At 38.8% G+C, this 26208-nt stretch overlaps 1 protein-coding gene across 8 annotated transcripts in view; it reads right to left on the reverse strand.

The window, feature by feature from the left end:
• The window catches only part of NCKAP5 (NCK associated protein 5), a 967526-nt gene that overhangs the window by 264198 nt on the left and 677120 nt on the right, over positions 1–26208 (reverse strand). For all 8 annotated transcript variants that reach the window (XM_088794122.1, XM_088794125.1, XM_088794123.1 and 5 more), the window contains one exon: positions 12602–12751. In XM_088794122.1, the coding sequence (XP_088650248.1) occupies positions 12602–12751 (150 nt within the window). The remainder of the gene's footprint in view (positions 1–12601; positions 12752–26208) is intronic.

Here is a 26208-nt window from a genome sequence, read left to right on the forward strand (position 1 = left end):
TTTTTGGCATCCCAACTCAGAAGCAACAATGATTGAGAGAAACAAAGAAAAGAAACATGGTGAGAAAGAGAGACAAGAGATGTCTTCCTTCCCCATTTCCCCAGTGATGAGAAGAAACAAAGGAGCTGGTGAGCAAGAGAAATAGGAGGATCTGTGATGAAGAAAACAGTCCAGAAGTCTGGAAGGAAAATGTCTCATGGTCCTCAAGTCAAGTCATCTGTATGACTCAAACTGAAATGATGTGCTCTCTCAGATAGCACTGCAGCCTGTGTGTGTGTGTGTGTGTGTGTGTGTGTGTGTGTGTCTGTCTGTCTGTCTGTCTGCTTATGTGAATAAGTGAAGGAGAATGTCATGGTGCCAGGGTGACAGGGGAGGAAGAACAAAGAACTCTTTTCTAGCTCTTTGAAAATTGTAATTTTTGTAATAGGTGAATATGGGATAAAGAAATTATTTGTTTTTAAACAGACCAAACTTTAATCTGCTCACTGTACATTTACTCCTAGAATGTACCTTACTAAAAATACTTTTTGAAAAATTCCTGTTTTGGAACTGTGAGCTCTGGTAAGTTAAGATCCACATAAGTTTATCAGATAAGCGTATTTTTATAATTTCCCCAAAAATGTGCCACCAGTGAATTTACCAAAATGATGACATCTGACTGGCATCTAGAGGTTGAAACATTACATAATTCTTAAGTGTCATTATTATATTCAATACATGCTTATTAAGTCTATTATAATAATTATTTGATAATGAGCATGGTTTACATTTTTTTCTGATAATCCATGAAGCTCTTATATCTTTGCAATGAGGCCCTCGCGATCAGTTTTTGGACACTGAGAATTGGACAAGGCCATCCATAAATGGGGCCTGTACTGAAGAATTTACATTCATCTCAGGGAATATCCACACATTACTTTTCAGGGAGAAAACCCATTTGTTTTCTTATGTGTCTCTCTCTCATAGAACTAGACTGCTGTGAGATTTTTGGTTATTTGGATTTCTGAGGAACGCATTTTGTCCTGTGGATTTAGGAATATCTGCCCATCACATGCCTTTTGCCTGTAGCTGCTTCTCTGTTTGTGCTACAGAGCTCTCTCCCCAAGTCAACCCAGTGATTGGGAGGCAGTCTCCTCTAACTGAATTCATGATAATCTTGGTATTTTATGAGATTACCAAAACCAATTTGCCTTTGGCCTTAGGCACATTGAAAGCAAAAAAACAAGAATGATGTCACAGGAAAAAACGCTTTTCATGTTTCTAAGAAAGCCCCTGTGGATGTGACTATAACTGAAACGAAAGTGAAGGAAAAGCTTCTGACTGGAAAAAAAGGATCCAAAATGTCCACTCCGACAGCGCTCCTTGTAATTTTAAAAGTATTTCTTCTTTTTCCGTTGCTATGTAGATACCGTCTTTTCAAAACAAACAATAGGAACATTTTACCAGCTGTACCTTCTTTAAAGGCACAGTGGGAACTTGCTTTCTAGAAGAGCGCCATTTCACTCTATTAGCTGAATACTGGTAAACACTGAAATCTGAAAGAGAGGTTGAGCCCACCTTGGTGTACTGTCACTAGTGAGAGAAACAGGAATGTTAGCCAATTTGCCTGGGGCATTTACGTTTAGAAAGTTGAATTCACAAATAAAAACAGAGGCATATTTTAGATATTTAAGAAATATCAGTAATTACCCAAACTCACACTGTAAGATTCTTATACCCAAAACAGCTTGTATTTATAATCTCTCCTCCCACATCCAAATCTTAAAATCCCTGATCCATTATAGTGCTTTGGTCACACTGCTTTGGTTACAAAGTAAAACTATATATTTCCTACCCAGTAAGTATTGAGGCCCTAGGGTTGGGGGTGATTTGAATGCTCATGGATTAGATCACCCTCAAAAGGCTGCCATCAGAAATCAGAGTAAATGATTTTCTTACAACACTCCATAGTTTTAGCATTACCGTATTACCTATTACCATATTATTAGGATGACTCAGCATGTAAAGGCATTTTTCTGGACCCCAACGTGGAGCCACTGTTTGTTTTTTCTTTTCCAAGGCTGTGTAACATTTTCTCCTGGCAAGCTATTAGAGGTTATAGAATGCAGTGGTTTTGTAAGTGGGACTGCTCATCAATCATACTGCTTTTTGAATCATAGCTTGTCATTGTCATTCATGACACTTAGGTAAGTTACTTAGAAGCGTCACATCCAGAACAACTCAGATACCCATTATGCAAAAAGAACCAAGATTTGGGGTTTTGTTTTCCAATTAATACTCTTGACATACTAGGCTTAATCATACGTTGTAGAGTAAGGATTAAAATGCCTAATTGGCTGTAACTAAACAAACTGAGGTCTTTTGATTAATCAAGCCAGCCAGCTTTCAGTTTTTGACATCAAAATTTATACTCTCTGAGAAAAAAAAAAAGCAAGGTCGTGGCTACATTACATTAAACCAACACACAATTAACAACACTTTGTTCTAATTATCTCTGGGCACAATTAATGTTGGCCCTATGGCTCATTTTTCTTCTTTGATAGCTCTTAGAATATTTATGGAGATTAGTCTGTGATGCATTGGCCTTCTCTAAGATCTGGGGTTTTCTTACAAGCTCCCACACATATCTGAGCCAGGGAAAGTGACATATTTATGCAGATTAATTCTTGACATATTGGCATTTTCTAACACATGACGTGTTGCTAACAAGCTTCTCTGCACGGCGATGCAGAGAAGTCACCGGTCCCCTGTCTCTTCTGGCTACTACCTCACCCAGAGGGTCTTTCCTATCCCTTCAGCAGTTGATCATCACTGATAAAAGTTTATGTCTGGATTGATCAAGCTGCCAGGGCTTAGAAGGCCGAAAGGGCTGCTATAAAACAGCGATGTAGACACTAACAAAATCCAAGGTAAGAGGAATCCTCAGCGGCCTATCACTATTGGGAAACCTAAATTGCAAACAAGTTCAATTCTCTCACATCAATAGTGAAGAGACAGGCAGAAAGACTACGGGTGCTGATCAAAGGCTTTTGGTGATGGGTACAACGTCAATTTATGGAATGCAAGTATTTTTTTCTACACTCCAAAGGAGTTTCTTTCAAAGTCGGTGGGGGCCTATGCTTTCAAGCCATCTCTCTTCTCTGGTAGCTCAGGTGTGTTTTCACCACCGCTTGGCGTATTTGTTTGGCTATATTTGGGCAGTAAAGATGGGCTGAAGCATCAGGAGCAGCTGCAGCTCCAGGACACGGTGGGCATTCAAGGGGCCGTTAGTTAAGAACATCTCTAAACAGATGAGAGGTTTGATTAGATGCTCAGTGAGTGTCAAACACAAACACTGTTAGATCTTAATATACATGTGTTGGATAGACGGGTAATTCCGTGCGCTTGCACTTACAGGATAGGCCAATGCTTTCAGTTTAGTTTCTGGCGTATGTACCCCAGGCTCCCGCAGGCCCATGTCCTGATGGCTCTTTGAGGTTGTTTCAGGCTTTTGCTGCTCTTATCCAGGCAGCTCCCTCCGCCTTTCCTCTTACTGCTTGCTGAGAAAATTTGCATGAAGCCTCAAAGACTGATTTGAGTCAAATGGCGCCTTCTTATCTCCTTGCCATCTCCAAAAAGAATCCAGCACCTACTTTTATTATGTAAATTAGTATATGTTTGTCGTCCTTCCAACAGTGTGTCTCAGGGGCAGAGAAAATGTTCCATGGATCTTTGTAACTCCAGCATCAAGTGGGAGCTCAGGCCTAGACATGGCCAATCAGATGGGAGAAGGGAAGGAATGGGGAAGGGGGCTGGGGGGGCAGGAGGGATGGAAGGAGGGAGGAGAAGAGAGAAAAAAAAAAAGGAAATACCACAGAAGAAAAAGAAAAGACAGTATCTAAGTAGCAACCTACCTTTCTCAGTGCTAGTCAGGCAATTCTCACATTTAAATAAGTAAAACCCCCAAACTTTGCCCAATCATGGAATTGATGGGACTTTCAGTTGTGATGCTCCATTCTGCAATGAGTGGCCAAGATGTGAGCTTCTGCTCATGACATCCCTCTCTGCGGTCTAGGATTTTGGATGGAACTACTAGGAAAGAGATACACAACCTCTTCCCTGCTGATCAGTAGGAAGCTTTTTGTTGGCAACTTTGCCAGAGCAGGGAGAAAGCCTGCCTATATGAAACCGACTTACAGGAGAGTGGAGATGCAAGACAGGAAAAGCTCCCGGACATACTCTGAAACGTTGCATGAATTCATGCCTTCATCTATTGTTCTACTTTGGTTCCTCGTTACATGACCGCTCTTTCTTTTGTTTGTCAGTCTGAGTAGGGCATCCATGACTCATAATTGAAAGAGTGGTCACAGCACGTGACAGGACAGCAGGATTGCCTGTACTGTAAGGTGTTCTCAAGGATTTGGATCTGTGAAGTAGTTTCACATCCCTCCTCTCATGTTCTCCTATATGGAGCAGTAACGGTGTCCCCTTAGATGGTGACTTGGGTGCTTTTTCCTTAACTGTGCTGCCCCCGTCGGAGTCATTTCTGAGATTCTTAACTTTGGAGAGCCACTGACTCTTAAAATGGATGTGGCAAAATCTACCTCCATCACTCTTTTAAAAGAATGATCACATTTTAAACAGTCTATTAAAATATTTGTATATAAAGGCTTATGAGCCAGGATGCTCATCACATTATAATAATGAAAAAGTGTCAAAAACTTAAGTAGCCAAAAGAAAGTGATTAAATAAATGGTACTCAGCATCCATTGGATAAATTTCTACACAGCCATTAAATCCTAATTTAAGGAATGTTGACTAACCCGGGGAAATAGTTTTCATATGTTACATAAAAGATCAAGCTACTAAACTGTATAAAGTGATATTTTATGATTTTCTAACTTGATTAAGTACAACAAAGGAAAATAAAAAAGACTGGAAATATACATGCCAAAGTATCAACAGCAGATATTTTTGATTGTTGTAATTAAAATTTATCAATTTCCTTGTATTTTCCTAGGTTTCTACAAGGTGACTATTTACTACTCTTTTTTTTTAAATTTTTTATTGGGGAACATGGGGGGACAGTGTTTCTCCAGGGCCCATCAGTTCCAAGTAGTTGTCCTTCAATCTAGTTGTGGAGGGTGCAGCTCAGCTCCCAGACCAGTAGCCGTTTTCAATCTTTAGTTCCAGGAGGCACAGCCCACTATCCCATGTGGGAATTGAACCGGCAACCTTGTTGTTGAGAGCTCACCCTTTAACTACCTGAGCCATCTGGCCACCCCTCCAGCAGCTCAGCGGCAGCTCGTTGTCTTTAATCTAGTTGTGGAGGGTGCAGCTCACTGGCCCATGTGGGAATCGAACCAGCAACCCTGTTGTTCAGAGCTCACGCTCTAACCAACTGAGCCATCCGACCACCCCTATTTACTACCTTTACAATTAGAAAAACGGTGGTACAAAGTTACATACTGACATAGGAAGGGATTTTTCCCCCCATTTCCAGCTGCTGTACCAAAGAGGAGTTTTTGTCTCTAATCCTACTTTAGTGATTATTGCTAGGTGACCCACAGTTGGATACAAATTAATCACGAGAAAGATATACACCAGACACTTTAAGACAGGGATGTCTGAAGTTACCTGTCAGTAAGCTGTTAAAGAATCTAAAGATTAGAAGGAAACAGTTAAGAATTTCTATTCAGACTATCAACAGCATGATGCTTTATAACTTAACAATTTCTTTTTACAGTGCCTTAGAACAGAAGAGGATAAAAGTGACAGGAAGAACAAAGTAAGAACTTAAAAACCAATCAGGAATGCTAAGAAATGAGACTGTTTCTCTCATAAGTAAGGAGCCGAAGTCAAACGTGGGCATATCATACCCACAGACACACCAGGGGAGTCATCAAAGGCAGGGAAGAAGTCATATCAGAGCAGTTGAGATGACAAGCTTTCCTCAGGCTCAAAAGCTCTCTGGCATTGGGAGCATGTGGGAAGGGAGTCTGAATCGAGGTACGAAGATTCAGGAAAAGTTCTATTCAAGACTGGGGGCAAATAAATCTTAGATTCCGCTGAACAGAAGGGCACCTAAAGTGTTTGAGGAGCTGCAACTATCACTCTAAAAGCTGCATCCATAGTTCTCAATCCTGGCTGTGCATCTGATCACCTGTAGTGCTGTAGGAAAACACGCATGCTTGGTTTCCGTCTTAGACTTAAAGACTTAGAATTTCCCAGGTTGTCTTCTAGGCATCGGAATTTCTAGAAGTTCTGTTTCTGCATGGGTTTCATCCCTCTTGTTTGCTTGCAGATTTCACTCCTACTCTTATATATCTCTCTCTCTTGCATTGCGGATTTCACCCTTTCCATCAGATCATTCATATCAGTACACCAGCTTGCTCTAATGTCACCCGAGTTTTTAAAAGAACGTCACTTGTGCTTTATCTTTCTTCAGGTGTGACTCTCCGCAGGTCAGCTCAATCATAGGAAAACATCTCAAAATAGTTGTCTGCATATACTGTCTCCACACCCTTATATTTCCACCTACTCCAAACAGAAACTGTAGTTATCAAGCTTTTAGCTGACGCATCCCTTCCAGAGTCAATGAGGGATTCTGTGCTTCATCTCTCTTATTCTCTTAGCAGCATTTGACAAGGTTGCCCTTGAAACATTTTCTTCTTGAGGCTTTTACGACACCCCAACCTTTCTGATATCCTTCTTACCACACCAACTCTTTCCCAGTCTCATTGGCTGGCTCTTCTTCCCCTGCCAGACCTCTATTGGAAGGGTACCCAGGGATCTGTCCTCAGCCCTGTTAAGGTCCACTTTACACTGACTTCTGATGCAGCTTTTTTAAGTCTCACAACACAGACTCTCATCTATATGCCGATGACTCTCAAATCCCTATCTCTAGCCCTGACCTTGGCTTTGGATATCCTACTGTCTATGGAACATCATCACTTGAATGTTTAATAGGCATATCAACTTAACATGGACCAAAAAACCCTGATGACTGTACATTTCTTTCCCCATCACCTCTCCTCCAGCCTTGCATCCCTCAGAAATTTGGTACAACTGATACTCAGTTACTAAGGCCAAAAAAAGTAGAAGTCACCCTTGATTTCTCACTTTCTCTTATAGTCCACATCCAATCCATCATTAAGTCCAGTAGGTTTTTCCTTCTAAAATACATTCATATTTGACCATTTCTTACTAACATAGCATAGTGGAACCATACAAATGGAGCTCAAATTCTGACTTTCATACTTACTATGTGCCCTGAGCAAGTTATCCAAGCTTTCTGGGGCTCAGTTTCCTCATCTATAAAATGGGTATAATAATAATCATATCTATGTCATACCAAAGGGTTGTTATGATGATGAAAATAGTATATATATATATATATATTTATTAATTGGAACAGTGCTTAGAACATAGTAAGCCCTATGTATACAGAGTGTACCAAAAAATGTACACATATTTTAAGAAAGGAGAACTGTATTAAAATTGTCATACTCAATATATACTGATAACAAAAGATGAATGCAAGTCATATTTGACTTGTGCAATTACAAGAGGTGCTCAAAGTGGTTACCATTAGCGTCCAGACATTTCCGATTACGGTGAACTACTGCTTGACCAATGTTGACCAAAGTGTCCACTTATATACATTTGTTTGGTACCCCCAATATATATATATATATATATATATATATATATATATATATATATATATATATATATATGCTTGCCAACATGGACATCATTATTATTCTGCACCAGTCCAATGATATTATTATTAATATTTAGTATATTATTATTCCCTATTATTCCTAGGTACCCACCCTAGACCAGTCGACTAATACCTTTCATCTGGAATCTGAAACAACCTCCTATCTGGTCTTCCTCTCTCTACCTCTGTCTTGCTATTAGCCCATAAAACAGCAAGAACTGTCTCCCTAACGTACGAGTCAGATCATGTCACTTGCCTAGTTAAAAATTTCTAATGGCTTCCCTTTACATTGTAATTATATTCAAGGTCTTTACTGTGATGTGGCTCGTAAGGCTTTACAGGGTCTGGCCCCTGTATCCTCTCTCAATGTACCTTCTTCCAACTTGTTAATCTTATACCTTACCTCGCAGGACAAAGTGCTTACCTCTCTTTCTCTAACTTGCCAAACTGTCTACCATTTCTAGGCTTTCACATTTGCAAATCCATCTTGTTCTTCCAGATTTTCACTCAACTCTTTTTTCTTATTTATCTTGTATCCAGAAGGCCCAGTATCAGAGGCCATTGTAAGTAAATGCCACACCAATTTCCATCCCCACTCTCCTATTACTATGTCACCTAATGTTTCTTATTCAGAGACATTAATTTTGTCCATTTATTTGTTTGTGTTCTTATTTATTATTTTATGTAAGTATGTACTTTTGGTCCCTGTTCACTGGGGTTGGGGGACCATGAAATTTGATCTACTGCTGGTGTCTAGAAGAGCATTTGGCCCATAAAAGATATTCAATACATATCTATTGACTATAAACTCAATGCATAATTGTGATATGCAGCAGGGTTTGAGAATTACTATTTTAAACTACCCCATTTTAAGCAGGAATTACTGATTAACAAAAATGCTTATGCTTAGCACTTTAATTGTCATACCTTCATGGAAAGGTATAACTGAGTGGAAAAAGCTATGCTTCACTTTAACAAATTTAATTGCCATGTTTTTCTGCACAAATAAGTTTTTACTATAAAAAGCCTCGTTCTTCTGACCTTGAGGCTATAGCTAAGGCATCAGCATTTACCTGAAGGCTCAGAACTCCCAGGTGGTCTCAGGCCTGTTCTCCACCTGGGAATCAGAGATGCCCGTGAAGCTGAGAGAGAGCTAAGGGGATACCATCTTGATTTCTAGTTAGGCATGAAGTTGGTCAATAAGTGGTGAGAAAGGGCTGGTGGGGATGTAGGGAGGAGGGTCTGGAGACAAGCAAACCATGTATTCCAAGAAACGTGCCATGAGTAAACCTAGGGCCTGAGGCCAAAGCCCAGGAATAGAGAAAAAGGAGGACCCATGGTCAAGTCAATGGATCATGAAGGTCAAGTCTGGAAGGAAGATCCCTTGAGTTAGTGGTGTGGAATGAGATAAGAGAAAAGAATAGTCCTTTGCTAGAAGGGGCCTGTGGCATGTTGAAAATGATGAGCTGTATTTTGAGTAAGCAGTTTCTGAAATAGCAGCCTTGAAAATCTAAACTTAACATAGAAAACACCATATCTAACACTGAAAAGTTACAGAAAATGTGCAAGTGATATCCAGATCCCATGTGGTCCTTACAGCACAAATATGAAGTATACCAAATGGTTTCTCCACCTGACATCAGGACCCTGAACAAAAATTATAATTTAGGCCCATGGACACTGAGTAGAGAAAACAACTGCTAAGAGGAGAAAGAAAATGTGTGTGTGATTATTATTTTGACTGCTGGCCCTGGAGTTCTTTTTGGAAGGTAAATGTCCTGTTTAGCAAAATGCCATGATGAGCTCTGGGAACGAGAGCATTAGTGGAGTGCAGAGACAGAAAGAGCGCTGCATAATAAATGATGGGGAACTTGGCTGTGGGAAAGGGAGCAAGTGACCAACAGCTGGCCCTGTTTATGGTATGAAGCTGAGAACTGACAAGAAGGGCTAGTGAGAAATGCCCTGCAGTTGAAGGACTGAGAGAAAACAGCGCTATCAAAAGACCAAGTTCAAAGCCTTTAGACTTTGGAATCTTCTGCAATGACCAATCATCCTTTGCAGGGTTTGATTTTGGAAAAATTGAGTAAAGGAGGCTCTGTTTCACATGAGGTAGCTCCTGAAAACAGAAGAAAGAGTGGTTTCAAATTGAGTGCAAGTAAGAAATCAGCCTCAGAAATGACCAGAAGAGGGACTAATTCTGGGGTGAAGGTGACACTAGACTTTCCTCAGGCTGACGGATACTGTGCTTGGACAATATTTACTTAATTCTCAGTCAGGGGCTCCTCAGCTACTATCTAGGTTGTTTTTAAATAGTGTCATGATAGTAATCAAGAAATAATACTAGACGTCAACTCTGCCTCTCTGCTTTTCCACACCTTATTGGGACTTGTTTGGAGACCAGGAATTAAGAAGGGCTGCTTTCCATCACCCTTCAAATAATTTCTTAGTGCTTCCCACAACACCAGGACCAAGAGATTAGGGTACACAAATCCATGGTGGGCTCAAAAATACACTGATAAAAATATATTTTTTTTGTTTTTCTAAAATCTTGCTATACAACATCAAACTATGCCAAAGTAATTTTGAAGAATTATGTTTAATTTCCCTGCAATCTCCCAAAAGCATTTTGTTAAAGTGTCTAAATCTGCATGGGGGCCTGTGACTAGCTCAGACTGCAGCGTGTTAGAATGAGTCCTTCATTTTCCCACAATAATGGTTAACTCACGCAAAGAATCCTACACAGAGAGCACACACAGTGAATTTTTAAAAACAAAGTGAAATTAAGTAACATGAAATTCATATGAAAATTGGAAGAGACATATATATGCGTGTATATACATCTGTAAGTATTTCATAAAGATCTCTTATTATCTGTTCAAGTAGACAATAGTGAGATATTTGCGGGCAGGGAGAGAATAAACTTAATACTGCACAAAAAAAACTGAGGGAACAAGCAGTGATACTGTGCCTAGAGGACGTTAATTCAGAAAATAAAATATTTTTTGGTGAATTAAAATTTTGGAGCTTACTGGCACTTAGAGATATCATCTATTGCATCCAACTAAAGAAATACTACTTCTCTTTTACTCAGTGAGGACTTAAGAAACATTCACTGCCAAAGATATTTTTTAAATACCTCTTGGTTCGATGAAATAAAATGTCCTTTACAAAGTTGTCTTAATAACAGGTGAACTAAGAGCAGTTTTCACTGTAATCTTCAATACAGCTAACAATTTCAGTATATGGTTCTAGGGAAGTAAGAGATTGTAATATTCACTCATTCCTATTGTAAAATCCAGATAATGCAATCTCAGAACAGCCATGAATTTCCCAGGACTCCCAGAAACCTCAGTCTCCTTTGAGAAGGCCTTCCCACCTTTAACAGAGACAAAAAGTATGAGAACCTTTGGGGAGAAACAGATGATTTCTGGTCGCTTGCCCAAGGGGACCTGCTAGAGGGTCCCTGAGTTGACCTCTCTTCTGTCCATGTGTGACATCACTTGCTTAACCTGTCTACCTTTGGTCACACCTATGTGTAGTAGCTGAATTTTTTCATCCATAGTTCTTGTGTTGCTTATTGTATCCTGATAAATAGGGGGAAACATGATTTAAGGGAAGGCAGAAGCCTTGGAATAGGTAGACAGACAAGACCATGATACAAATATTAACTCATTTAATCTTCATTACTTCCATATAAGATAAATTACTCTTATTATCTCCATTTCTGCAGTTGAAGAAACTGAGGCATGGAGAGTCTAATGCACTCAACGTTTCAACTTAGAAAGTAGAATTGGGATTTAAACCAAACCCTGGGAATCTGGCCGAGAAGTCCATAATCTTAACGATTTTGCTTTACTACTGCTGAGGAAATTAGAGTAAAAAAGGACAGGCCCACTATAGACCACGTGGTGGTCGAGGCAGGAAAGGAGGAACAAAGCAGAGGAAACAAGACATCTCCAGGTCTTGTTTCTTCCCTTTATTGAAGTGTTCGGGATTCTGTAGACCCTATGAGAGAACTACATTTTTGGAGGTTCTGAAGGCCCCTTGTACCTAGTTTAAGAAGAGATGGGTTACCCATAGTCTTTACTTAAAAGTAATTACTGTATGCTCCAGTTCCATATGCTAATGGAAAACTTAATCGAAAGGAGATAAGCTAACTCACAGAAAAAGACACCTCGCGGAAACTTTCAGCACGTGAAATCTCAATCAAGAACTAATAACTGGAATGTTCTCTGAGGATTGCTATAAACATTCAGGAATTAACACCTGGATTGAGGTCAAATGCCATTAAGTAATAGATCAGTGGTTTCAAACTGTGTTTCTGTGGACTGTCCTGCTTCACAAACCTCCCTCCAGCATCCGTTAGCTAAGCTTCAGTTCTACTTTCATGTTTTACATGTTGAACTTCTGCACAGATTTTCTTTCTTCTTTTTTAAAAAAAAATAATGGTCCTACTGCTTAAAATTAAATTTTGTTTGCTTGTGTACAATCATCCTTACATAGTATTGGATATTTTGTTTATTCATTCACTCATTCTATTAGGTATTGGGAAAACAAAGTGAAATATCGAACAGCCCCTTCCTTCAAGGAACTGGCGATTTTAAGGGGAACTGGTCCACTTTGAGGGCTGAAATGAATTTAAAGTGAATTACTATACTATGTACTCTTTTTAATGCAATACCATCATCATCGCAAGGTCAAGACTGAGCGATACAAATGATGAGCAAAAGCTCACCATTAACAAAGTCAACACAATGGGAGAGACTCGATCCTATTAGTCTGGGGGAACTGAGAACCGAGAAAGGAAGATTTATCCTCACTCAAAATTGCTGTCAATAAAAGAAGCAGAACACTGTTATGTTTCTTTAAGTGTGCAAAAATTGTTTCATTTCTTACCTCTAGAGCTTTCAATCTTTCTAACAGCAATTTGGTCTTTTCTCTCCCCTCGTCTGCACTGCTGCTTTCACTCCGCGAATCTTCATCTACTACCATGTGAAGATCGTCCAAAGCTTCTTTGTGTTTTCTCTCATCCTCTGGCAGTTTTTCCTAAAGCAAAAAAGAATGATTGCTTTCAATAATCTCCACTGAAACATAAGCAAGTCTACGGCTGAAAAGTTTGGAATCGCCCTATCGCTTTTGCATTCATTTCAAGGCTGAAGAAGAGATTTTTCTAATATGTTCTGAGTGGTGCTTATATTAGTAAACACAGTAGATATTTTTTAATTAGTCATGGCAGGACCTCTGAATGCACACGATCTCTGCCCAGTGGGAGAGGTGACCTAACCAGCAAAGCCTTGGATGATGGAGTCATGTGGTTAATCCGTTTTTATCTACACCATGGGATTCAGCTGTGCTCTAAACTGGAGAAAAATAAATCCATCTTCATACCTTAATTTGCAAACAGCTTAGTTCCTCAAATAAGAATCATTAAAGTTGCTGGACATAAAGCCATTTAATTAATTTAAGAGAAATATTGAAATGATAGTGAATTCTGAGTTAGAATTTAGAATTCTAAGCTGAAACCAATTAGTTCTTTTGGCTCAGTAATGATACAGCTCTTAAGGACCCCTGAGTCCGTTTTCTCACACTCCAGGATTTGTAGTGTAGCCTTGAAGCAGACATAAAATGTTGTTATCTTTTCTTGTTTCCCTGTTGGAAGCACCTCACTCAACCTTGTGTCTGGAAGCTTTTTGGAAGTTGAGAAGTGTTAATTTGAGCCTCATGACTGGCTCTTGTTTCCAAAGGGGGAACAATGACAAGAGACTATCACATGAATAAAAAAAGAGAAAGAATATCGTATGAAAAAGAAAATCTCATCCATTTTGTACATGTATCAAGACCCTCGTGCTACAGAACCAAGTGACATCACTCCATCACACTATTTAATTCTAACCACAATATTGCAGAAATCATTTTAATACAGCTGGTTGTCAACTCTGGGCTAAACTGGATTATCAATGATAGGAGATTTCTTTATATTAGCACTAAACTAATATCATTTGCAAATACAGAAATACAAAAGATATGATTCTTAACCTCTAAGCGCTTATAAAATCTACTTAGAGAAGAATAGCATAAGAAGGAAAAAAAACAACAGGTTTTCAAACTGTTTACAAAGGTGCTTTGGCAGTTGCAAAATAGTTTAACTTACTTTTTGAACATGAATTATGAAGTATGTAAAAAAATGTTTTCATGTGTATGTGCATATGTATCTGTGTGTGTGTGTGTGTGTGTGTGTATATATATATATATATATATATATATATATATATATATATAGAGAGAGAGAGAGAGAGAGAGAGAGAGAGAGAGAGAGAGAGAGAGAGAGAGATACAAGTATCTGGAGACCACATAGTATCTTGATCCATATTACTCCGTTTTGTATAGATTTCAAGACAAAATTTCTCCCATCATCCATCTATATAAATGTGCAATTGATTAGGAAGGTGATATAGCTCTTTATGAAATCAGGCCTGGGAGTGTCTAACTACCCATGGTATGCAGGCGTGTTCACTTCCATTAAGTGAGTTCAACTCAGATAAATGTCAGGCAAGTTTAAGGTGCAGATCCTCAGGCCAAAACAAAAATCTAAGTCATAATAGTATTTTTTTATAGTTTTCATTTTTTAGGGTTTGTTCACTTGTCAGACTTTCATTTCCATGCTAAGGAATACGTCTGTAGAGTTACAAAGTCACCTTTGAAATGAAGAGGTCCTCCTACTTCTCTTTTAAGATTTTGGATCACTTAATTAAACACTATACTGGGATTGTAAAGCAAACTGTTTTTAAAAGTATTATCTACATCTATTTCTCTATATGAACTATGGTTTTTCATTGTTCTTTCAGCCAACTCCATAGATTTTATTTATACAGACACACACACACACACACACACACACACACACACACAGTAATAATTAGGTTTTATAGCTAATTAAACAAAGAAAAGCCACTGGTATGGGGAACGGATAGCCAAAAGACTTTGAAATATGGCAGCCAAGATTCCAGGTCTACCATTTACCACCCTGGCAAATAATCTTAGGCAAACTATTTAATTTCAATAACTCTTGGATTCTTTGTTGCCTAAATGACACAAATGCAAACACATATAACATACACACATATACAGTCAATTATCATCATTCATAGTAATGTTTTATAAATTTGTTATGAACACTGAATTAGTGAATATTGAATCTTTGCTCCTAGGGGAAATACAGGGTTATGTTCCTATAGGCCTCAGGTCACAATATTTTCATCATTAATCAATACATAATCTTGTTTTATGAGTGTATCTATTTAAAAATACCTCATGTAATACAGAGGGAGCCAAAATATGTGTACACATTTGAAGAAAGGAAAATTGTATTAAAATTGTAATACTCAATATATACTGATAACAAAAATGAATACAAGTCACGTGTGACTTCTGCAATTACAAGAGATGCTCAAAGTGGTTACCATCAGCATCCAGACACTTCTGATTACAGTGAAATACTGCTTGAGCAATGTTGACCAAAGTGTCCACTTGTATACATTTTTTTTGGCACCCCCAGTATATATTGTTGATTGATTAACATTGAACTAACAGCCAACAACATTATAATTCATGTCTGAACAAAACTTACCTAATACCTATTTTCTCCACAAGGCACATCACAGAACTTCTTGCAATTAGAAACACTAGACAGCACTTCAGAACTATGTTTGGGGGACATTTTAAAGGTGAACAAAAAGCATAAAATGTGAAAAGTGTGGTACTAACTAGAGCATGGAAAGCACATGTGTTTACAGTGTGAGAGCTGAAACAAGAAGGCAGAGTATTGCCTTGTTTGATCTCGGCTGAAAAAGTGCATTCCAGGTGGAAAAGTTTTCACCACTCTGAGAATGTCCACGAATGACCATGAAAGCACTGCAAGGGATGATTGGGGGGACTGAAAATAAATTTAGGGAGTAGGTGAATTCACAAGTACAGAATCTACAAATAATGAGGATCAACTGCAAGTGCACGCATGTGTACACTCACATCTAAAATGTGGAGGAGCAGTGCCTACATATCATTATATGAAACAACCAGAAGTTATTCAAGATAATATAGATTATATATGAGTATTTAGATTCCATAAAAAACAAAGGTTATTTCACATAATTTGAAGAAAGGGTGATCAATGCAGGCTGTGAGACATGATTTCATGGAAATGGAATATGCTTTATTCTTTGACAGAGCGATACAACTTGAATTGTTAAAAAGGCATAGAGTGGGATTTCTGGTCAAAGAGAAAACTGAAACAAAGCCTCCTAGTCAGTAGTAAATTTGTCTTTATTGGTTTATGAGGAAACCAGTTAGATTATAGCATGATTTTTTTTTTTTTTTCTTTTCTTCTTCTTTTTTTTTTTTTTTTTTTTTTTTACAGAGTAGTTGAGGAACAGAATTGGAGAGTAAAAGAGAGAAAGGATTCTTGGATATAAGAAAGAAAAATTCAGACATGATTCATTTGTTTGTCTGTTCATCCTACAAACATTTATTGAGCCCCAACTATTGGCGATTCACTGTTGTAGATGCAGGAAATATGGTAAAGTTCCATGAACATATACTTGAATGGTGCGAAACATGACCACGTCCAAATTAAATCAGTAAGTTATATAATTGTAGCTAGTGGTAAATGTTATGAAGAAAGTCAAACATTATAATGCGACGGACATTAGTGTGTTTAGGACGTTAGATATGGTGACTTGAGTGTAAGGCTGTCTGAGAAGGTAACCATTTGAGCTGAGACCAACTGTAGAGGAGGAAGCAGCCATGCAATGGCCTGGGAAAAAAGCATTCCAAAGAGCAGGAACAGCAAAACAAACTCCCAGTAGCTGGGCTAAGCTTGCCTTGCAGGCTCGCTGAAGAGAGTCCGTGTAATGGATTTATAATGACTAAAGAGTCTGGGTAGTAGGAAATAAGATCAGCAAGAGAGGCAGACCATGGAGGCTTCGCAAGGCATAGGAAGGGGATTGCATTTTATTCTAAGTGCAGTAAAGAGGAATTGGAGGCTAAGAAGGGGAGTGATGGGTTCTGATTTAAATTTTATAAACATCATCATGACTGTTGCAATGGAGCATGCTCTATGGTGGTAAGGAGCTGGGAGACCAGTTGGGAGGCCTTTACACAGGTAGGGACAAAAAGTAGAAATATTGGAACGTTTTGGCTAAGGACTTAGTAAAAGCAGTTCCCATAGTGGATTGGTAGGTCAGGAGCCCTGGATTCAAAGCCCTGCTTTTACATTTTTGCACCTTGCTGGGCAAATCATTGGCCCTTTTGAGCTCTCCGTTTCTGCCAGATGTAAAGTAAAAGGGTCGGGCAAAATATCCCATCTAATACTCAAGTTCTAAGAATTCAATTATTCAAGACAATTTTCAGGAAGGAAATATTGTCGATATGCTCAAGGGTAGCAGAAATGACAAGAGAACAGAAAAGGGACCTCTAGATTTTGTAATAAGGTTGTTAGTGGGGACCTGAGAGCTGTTTAACTGAAGTGTGATGATGCCACCAAAATTGTCAGTGGTTAAGCAAAAAGGGAAATGAGAGAAAATAGAGGCGATTTTCTTAGATGCTTATGTGAAAGTTCAGCAGGGCAGGGAATGAAATGTAAAGAACTGTGGCTGATGGGCATTGCAAAGTGGAAATCTTTTTCAAGATATAGAAAACTGAGCTGTTTGAAAAACTTAAGCGAAGAGGGAGCCCTGGAGATGGCAGCAAAGGTGGGAATGTGTGAAGAGGAGACCTCCAAAATAGAGAAGGCAGAAGATGAAGAGCATGGATAAAAACGCAAGGTTTTTCAACTGTGGTTCCCTGCGAAATTCCACTTTGAAGCTTACTTTCCTGGTTAGTATTTCTAAATCGTTAGTTAGTGTCTAGGTTGGGTTCTTACAGAACAAGGATTTGAGTGCATGTAGTTCATGTGAGAATTGCAGGAAAGACCAGTAGAGAAGAGAGGCAGGGAAGGGAGGGAGGCATAAAAGGACATATCACTAAGTAACTGAAACTAATTCCATGGGAAACTCAGGGAAATGGGGCAAAACACAGGCCTCAGAATCACCCCACCCAGCAGTGAGGGAGTTGGGCTCTTTAAGCACCAACCTCTGAGAATCAATGGTGAAGGGCAGCTCCTAGGGTATCAGTTTCCCGGCACTTACAGCCTGCCACAGGGAGTGAGGCTTTGTCTACTTCTCACATAAAAGTGCCCTCTGACACAGACACTGATAGCTGGGCATCATGGGGGCACTCTGGATGGTTCTGGGGTATGGGCAGGGCACTGCCGATGTCCACTGCAGGTGTTGAAGAGGTATGTGACTGCTCTGACGTGACACCACTCTGGAAAAAAGGCCACTTCTGTATGCTGCTCAGACTACTCATTGACCTAAAAGCACACTTCCGGGTGTTTTATATTCTAACATGCCCTGAAACAAATCCAGAGGTAGAGTTATGTGTCCTGTCCTTTTCTTTGCTCTTGCCCCCGTCATCAATTACCAATGAGAGTGTTAGTGTATAAAGCAATAATGAGGAAGAGGAAAGATGGAAAGCATATAGTTTAAGTAGACGAGCAAAAGAGAAAAATATGAGAGAAAGTAGGAGAAAGTTCCGAGAGAGCCGGAAACACAGCTGTACTCCATTGACAGATCACGGTTGTCGATTTCATAAAAGATGGCTGTTGAACTTATATTCATAAAAGCATGACTATATATATATATATATATATATTTTAAATCAGGTATATGTATTCTACCCATACATAAGAAACCTAGACTTGTGTTTTTTTTTTTGTTTAATCAGAAATTTTAGTGCCTTTGCTAATTAATCACTGTGATTTACATGGTAAAAAGAGAGAGAACAAGACAGAAGTCAGAAACATGTAGTTTTAAATAAAATATATTCTCTTTATGAACCTTCGAGAGAGAAAGAGGAAAAATAAGCCAAGTCCACTTCTGAAAATGCCAAACTATGAAGAGATTAAGTTGATACCAGAGGTGACCTGTTTTCATGTTTCAGTTCTTTATGGGCTTTCATCAGCAGTGAATTCTATAAAAGTGAGGCCACTACACAAACAACTTCCACTCCCCACATATTTCATATATGGTTGAGATCATAAGCTTGTTTACCTCAACAAATACCAGCTGGTTTGCAGGAAGCTCCAGATTTAGGAGCTCAGTTAGCATCCAAGGGTTTAAATCAAATTTCGCCTTGTGGGAACACAGAACAATCCTTAGAGCTGTAAGCTTCTCTAAGTGGTAACCAGGATAATGATTCACCTTTGGGGGAGCCCTCATTTTTTGTTCTCAAATAGTCAGCTTCATCAGGCCTATGTAAAATAGTATCAATCAATACACAGCTCTGCGTTGCATCTGTTCAGCTGAGACAGATGACAGTCCAGGGAGCTCAGTTAGTCCAAAGAGCAATCAGCGGAACTCTTCACTGACGGCCAGCTACTGTTCAGTCAAAAGCATTATGGAGGGAAATGATCAAAATGTCCTTCCCCAAATGTGTCTTATTCATCTTCTGGCCACCAGCTCCCCCCAGCCCAGCACACAATGGGACGTGAGGAAGGTTTCATGAGGTTACCTTACTTTATAATTAATTAACCCATCCATCCAACAAATATTTACTGAGCAACTGCTATGTGTCAGGCAGTGTGGATGACGCCAGGGGTACCACGGTGAATAAAAACACACGTGGCCCCTGTTCTCATGGAGCTCAGAGTCTTGTAGAAGGAGACAGTGAATAACCAAAATGTCACAGCAAATGTAAAATAGCACTGCAATTTGTGCTGGGAAGAAAAGTTTCCAGGTGCTTCGAGAATCAATAATAGAGACATAAAAAAGAGAGTTCAGGAAAGCAAATGCCCATGGTTAACAGCATGGAAGTTTACCAGGAAATGACCATGAGGTAGAAGGAAAGGAGGCCTGTGAGGCTAGGGAGGGAAATGAGGCTGGATGGGCTGATGGCGCCAGGCCACACGTCAAGGAATTTTGCCTTTACCTTAAGGGCAATGGAAAGCCATCATCTGTTTCCGTGTGTGTGTGTGTGTGTGTGTGTGTGTGTGTGTGAGAGAGAGAGAGAGAGAGAGAGAGAGAGAGAGAGAGAGAGAGAGAGAGAGAGAGAGAGAGAGAGATCACAGGATTAGGGTTCTGAAAAAGCTCTCTGGGACAGTGGTGGATGAATTGGAGGGAGGTAAACAAAAATGTGGGGAAAAGGAGATGCTACTGCAATAGTCTAAGCAGGAGTTGATTGAATTATGATTAAAACGACAAGCTCACAAAATGAAACCTCATAGTTCGTAAATCACCTTGTGATTCTTTAGTATGCAGTTCCTCCAAGAAAGACAAATAACTAACATTTCCTTAGGTCACTGTTGTTCAGAGAATGAGCCAACAGCCACTGGCAGGAGAGTTGATGGGGGTAAGGAGAGATGTGGTGCTTGTTTAAAATTCAGATACATTGGCCAACTCTGGCCCTAGTGAATCACAGTATCTAACAAGAAGACCACGCATTGGTAATTTTAGAGAGCACCCCAGGTAACGACTCCATGGCACAGTTTAAGAGCTTCTGGACAAAGATGCTGCACCATAGAATATGAATCACTTTCCCTTTAGGTAAGTTTCTGAGGTTGCATTTTTTTTTTTAATTAACAAGTAAATGAACAGGTAACTATTCAAATCAATATCCACTGGAGAGTAAAGGGTGATGGCTATTAGTCGTATGTTGGGACTACAGTTGTAAGCCAAGCAAGCTGGGATAACATCCATCCATATCTTGCTAAATCCTACTTCAGTAATACCGTGTTTCCCCCAAAATAAGACCTAACTGGAAAATAAGCCCCAGCATGATTTTTCAGGGTGACATCACCTGAACATAGCCCTAATGCATCTTTTGGAGCACAAATTAATATAAGACCCTGTCTTATTTTCAGGGAAACACAGTAGATGTCATATGTTGACATATACTGGGAGTGTCAAAATAATGTATACAAGGGGACACTGGTCAACGTTGATCAAGCAGAAGTTCGCAGTAATCAGTAGTGTCTGGACACTGATGGTAACTACTTTGAACACCTTTTGTAATTGCAGAAATCAAATGTGACTTGTATTCGTCTTTTGTTATCAGTATATATTATTACAATTTTAATACAGTTTTCCTTTCTTAAACTGTGTATGCATTTTTTTGGCGCCCTCTGTACGGTAGAAATAACTCTGTTAGTACAATGGAAGACCCTTAGAAAATTTCTGAGTTCTGAGAGTTCAATGCCCATCATTTTATGGTTGTACTTTTTCATGGAAACAGATGGCATTAACAGTTTATAACTACTTTCAATGGCTTCTACAGCAAGGGCACTACGGTTCTAACAGATAGGTTCTACGTGCGTAATATAGGAGGAAAATAATTTTCCTGCTTAGAAAGACTTCCTAATTTAAAAATAATTTTTGTTTGCTTCTCGGTTTTATAAAAATTAAGCATAAATTTGTCCATCAGTGTCCTAAATGAGGTAGGAAAATGGCAATTGGTTGTCACAATAGGCTCACAATTTCTATAGTAAGAAAAAAAAGACGTTTAAACATTCATGCCCTTCTCTCCAACCCCTCTTCATCCTCAGGCCTACTGGGTGAGTGTGGTTTCCTGGTTGTGTGAGCAAAGGCTTGGCTTCAACATGGTGGCCCTGCTGTCTTCCACCCCATCACTGGGGACGTGACATTACGTCTGAGCCCAAGACTGCGAAGATAACTGAAGGACCCCAAATTAGGGCAGGGGGAAAAGACTGTGTGTGTCACATGTGGACATATCTTGGCATTTCATTTGATAGGATAAAGGGAGAGTTAATGTCATCTGTTTCTTAAGATCCAACAAGTTCTGTCTCACTATGATCAATTCTTATCTAGGGTGATAAATCTTCTCATCTAGGGTGGGAACACAGACCCATTTTTATCAAGTTTTAGAACAAGTAGAAATAAGAAATCTACATTTCAATTCTAGCTCTGCTACTAACCAGCTGTGTGATTTTAGTCATGTCACATGAACTCTCTCTCCCTCAAGTTCTTCATTGGTAAACAAAATGCACAGAAAGAGACTAACTCAAATTTACATAATTTTGATCATCTGTAAAATCTCAACTTGGAAGGACAGGTATTTAAAACACTGCTGAAGTTCAGGAATTTTAATACAGAATGCCACAAAAGTTAGATCTGCCTAGAAGATGAGTTGCCTAACAAAACCAATCTCCAACCCCCCTATCTCTGTGTGTGTGTGTGTGTGTGTGTGTGTGTGTGTGTGTGTGTGTGTGTTTTCTCTCTCTCTTACTCGAAAACACCTGTCCTCTTTTTGCTGCATGCTTTTCTTGAGTCCTAAGATAGAAGTCATGTAGTCTAACCTTTGCATTTAGCGCATTCCATTCCCTGCCTCTAAGAAACGAAAGGACTGGTGAGCCACACTGAGTAAGAGTTTAGGGACAGGCACTCCTAACACTCACAGGAAATCATGCCCAACCTGAGTTCTCTCTGAGGGCATTTGCTTATGGGAGGAATAATGCGAAGTATCTCTTGGTTGCAAGGCTTTAGAAAAATGAAGAAAATTCACTCATCACTCTAGATTTATTATTTTTAATTCTGATGGCAGACAAAAAGCCTACATGTAGAAATACTGCAAGTATGCTGATGATGCTAATAGTTATGTTCTGTTCCAGCTCATTCATTCTTTTTCTAAGGGGAATTGATTGCCCTTATCTCTTACCACTACTCATAAATAAACAAACAAACAAGAAAACCTCAAATACATATAGTTTTCTAACTTGAAGATGGCAAAAAGGAATCATAGAAATCTGAAGAGACATCCAACTTTGGAAACCTAGTCAGTTGTAGAAGTTAGAACAGAATGTTTTTATTTTGAATGTCCACCCAAGTGTTAAAACCACCTAATTCAGAGTAAAAATATAAAAATAAATAATTTAGGAATGATCCCACAAGGCAGAGCTTGGGGTGGTGGTAGCATGAAATGTTACCTTCTTTCCAGAATACAAAAAAATAGTAAATAGCATCTAATATTTGTACAACTCTGTAAAATCAGAGTTAAACCAAACAACCTCAGACATACCATTTACACACTCACAGCAACGGGGCTGTGGGGCAAATATTGCAGATTCCCTTTATAGCTAAGAAAACACGCTTTGTTTAATTATAGGACAAATAAGTCATGAGGATATAACGTGCAGCACAGGGAATACAGTCAATAATATCCTAATAATTTTGTACACTGTCATATGACTACTAGACTTATCATGGTGATCTCATCTCAAGGTATATTAATATCAAATCCCTACAGTGTACACCATAGGGAAATAATATAATATTGTAGGTTAACTATACTTTGATAAAAATAAAAAATAAAACATGCTCTGGTAGGTTATTAAGTGACCTGTTTAACAGTAAGTGGCAGAGTCAAAATTTAAATATAGTTCTGATTTCAAATGTCACGCTCCTTTCACAAACTCAGTTACCTTTTTCAGACTTTCCCATGCTCCTATAGATCATTTTTTAATGGTAAGTTTATCTGGGAATCTGTAATCTTTATTTAACTGTGAACCATGCTGCTGAGAGCATCTCTCCCTAGGCTCCCAGACCATTCCTCCAGTGAGTAGGTGATTTTATCAGAGATGTTGGGTCTGGCCTCAGATGACTATTAGCAGAATACTGTGTTTCCCCAAATATAAGACCGGGTCTTGTATTAATTTTTGCTCCAAAAGACCATCCGGGCTTATGTTCAGGGGTTGTCATCGTGAAAAATTATGTTAGGGCTTATTTTCCGGTTAGGTCTTATTTTTGGGGAAACACGGTAGGTTAAACAAACCACTACTACTTCTATAGCTAATGATGATTCAATTAGTTCAAAATATAAACACACACCATATTATAAGCTAAATGGAAACGTAGAGGCCAGCTGTCTGGCTGACAGCCACCCCGGTGGCATCAGATTCTGTGATTTATTTGCTCGTTTGTTTTCTGGTGGTGGGGAGAATGCACAGAATATATTGTCACTTTAGATAGCACTTCGGCAAATACCAGGGATCACCAGTAGCTTTTGTTCAGCACTAGCACACTAAATTTTAAAGGTAGGAAAATAGCATCAGATAAATCACAGGATTTTAAAAGAACATCCCAATTTGTTCACAGTTTAAGATTACTGTCAGGCAAAACATATAAAACTCTTCTTTTTCATCCCTGGATTTGACTTACAAAGTGAACTGAGCACACGGTAAAATCCCCAAGATTAAATGTGTATGATGAATACGAGAACAAAGTGTTTTCTTTATGTCTCTAATATGAACTCAAGACCATTCGCATATCAATTCACATCTACTCTCCATTATTCTTCACTCAAAACACTTCTCAGATTGCAGACTGTCTTCTATATTGAACATCTCTGTGAAGTTACATTAATAAATTTTCAGATGATGCTTTTATTGCCTGTTTCATCTATCAGCAACACTTATTTCCTTAAAAAAAAAGTTCAATTCTAAAGGCACTTTATACAAAGGGAAATTCTACTGTGGAATAGACTGGTGTGAAAAAGTGAGCCGTGATTTTCAATAAAGGTATGCTTCAGGTGACTGGACATTTAAGAAGATTAGCGACAGAAATTATTTCATTGTAGATAGTTGTCTGAGTATAACCTGAGCAGAAATGAACCAAAAACAGTAAGAAAGTCATGTAGATGGGAAATTTCAGTGGTTAATGGTCACACACACTTGGAGGTCATTAAAAATAACTCATAATTTAATGTCAAAATTCACGTTCAAATTCAATCTCTCTCCCATGTTCCCTTCCCTCTCCTCCCCTGTCCCATTTCATCAAAGAATTCACTGGTCAGGGGAGCCAGTGAGCTCCAGAGGGAAGCTAAGGTCATGAACTGAGCAGTAACCATCCCAAATGAACCAATAATTCAGTCATTGGCTCGTTAGTGGTAGGCAGGTGGCTGTATTCACTGATGTCTTTTTATATACCTACAATAGCCATATGTATGAGATTCCTGGACAGAATTTTAAAGTAAATTTAAGCAATTACAATTTATATCTCCCTATTCTTGTAAATACACACTGTTAGATGACCAACGTATCCAAGATTTTTTTCTTTTTCTTTTTCAGAAAATATGGTCAATACTATTCAGAGACTATGTTATAACTACCTCAATGCTATATATCTATATGTATATATATGTATATCTCTATATATATCTATATATATCTACATACCTATATTTATATCTATACCTGACAATTGCTGGCAGAAAAATATTTATGTACCTTCTGAGTTTGTTAAACTGAAATGAACTGGCAGAAAATTTCCTCTGCCAAGAAGTAATTTTGTAAATGTTCAAATATAATAATAACAAGTAGTTCACATGGGAAAACCACGTTGCCATTCTAAATTCAGTAAACAGATGTTATACGTAGCCTACCAGGTCCCAATTATAACATAAGAGCCCGACAGTCAGGAATAACGTTTTATATGTGATATCCCCATCACCACACACTGCACAACACAGAAGGCACTCCCCAAAATCCTGTGTTTGTTGATTGTGGTGATGCCGAATGAGGGATGATATCTTGTTTTACTTCTGATGACACTGTGAGTAAGCTTAATGCTAAATTACTTATTCTTAAGTACTTACAAAAGAAAACTATTTTTAAGCAAGTATCTTGCTATCAGAAACATAAAGTAATGGACTGATAGAATATTTGCCTAAAAGATAAGAGCACCATTAACTTGACCTCCACTCTTAGAAAATGAGATTTTGCATGCTTCTCCTTTAACTGACACCCCACCACATGCATCTCACACAGGGACACATCACCTTTTAAGCCATAAAGTTGTCTAGCCTAAAATTGGGATTTTTCTGGAGACGCATAGACCCACTCCTGATCAAGGTGCTCCATGCCTCCCACCTTCTTGCCTCCTAGGCTTACGTAAAGGAAGAGAGCTAATGAGGTGCATTAGTTGTACTTTTGAAAGTCAGAGATGGATTATCTGGTTAATTCTCTTGGGGCTCATGTCAGAACAGAGAGAAGCCTCACCTATTTGCACCTAAGTGGAACTTGAAGATAAAGTAAGAATTACACTTTTTTTAGTACAATTTACATAATACCTACTCTCTCTAGTCAGACAAAGTTTAGTTCATAGAGCAAGGCTCAACTGCTTGAGGATTTTACTGAAGAGATTTTTCCAACAATATTGTCCCGGTGTGCTTTCTGACATTAAAACTATTATTTTTATCCCTATCCCCTGAAAGCGGCAGGAAGCTATCATTCTAGATGATTCTTTGTCATTAAGTGGGATGTACATTCTGACAAGCCACTCACAGCCACAGTAGGAGTAGAGAGGCAAAGAGTGTTTGGTGAAGACACCTGTAACCCTGCAAGATGATTCCTCTTGGTAACAGAGGGAGGAAATTCAGATAAATTATCAAGAAATAAGCAT

The sequence above is a fragment of the Rhinolophus sinicus genome, chromosome 17, assembly GCF_057876585.1.
Source record: "Rhinolophus sinicus isolate RSI-liver-muscle chromosome 17, RSI-T2T, whole genome shotgun sequence".
NCBI lineage: Eukaryota > Metazoa > Chordata > Mammalia > Chiroptera > Rhinolophidae > Rhinolophus > Rhinolophus sinicus.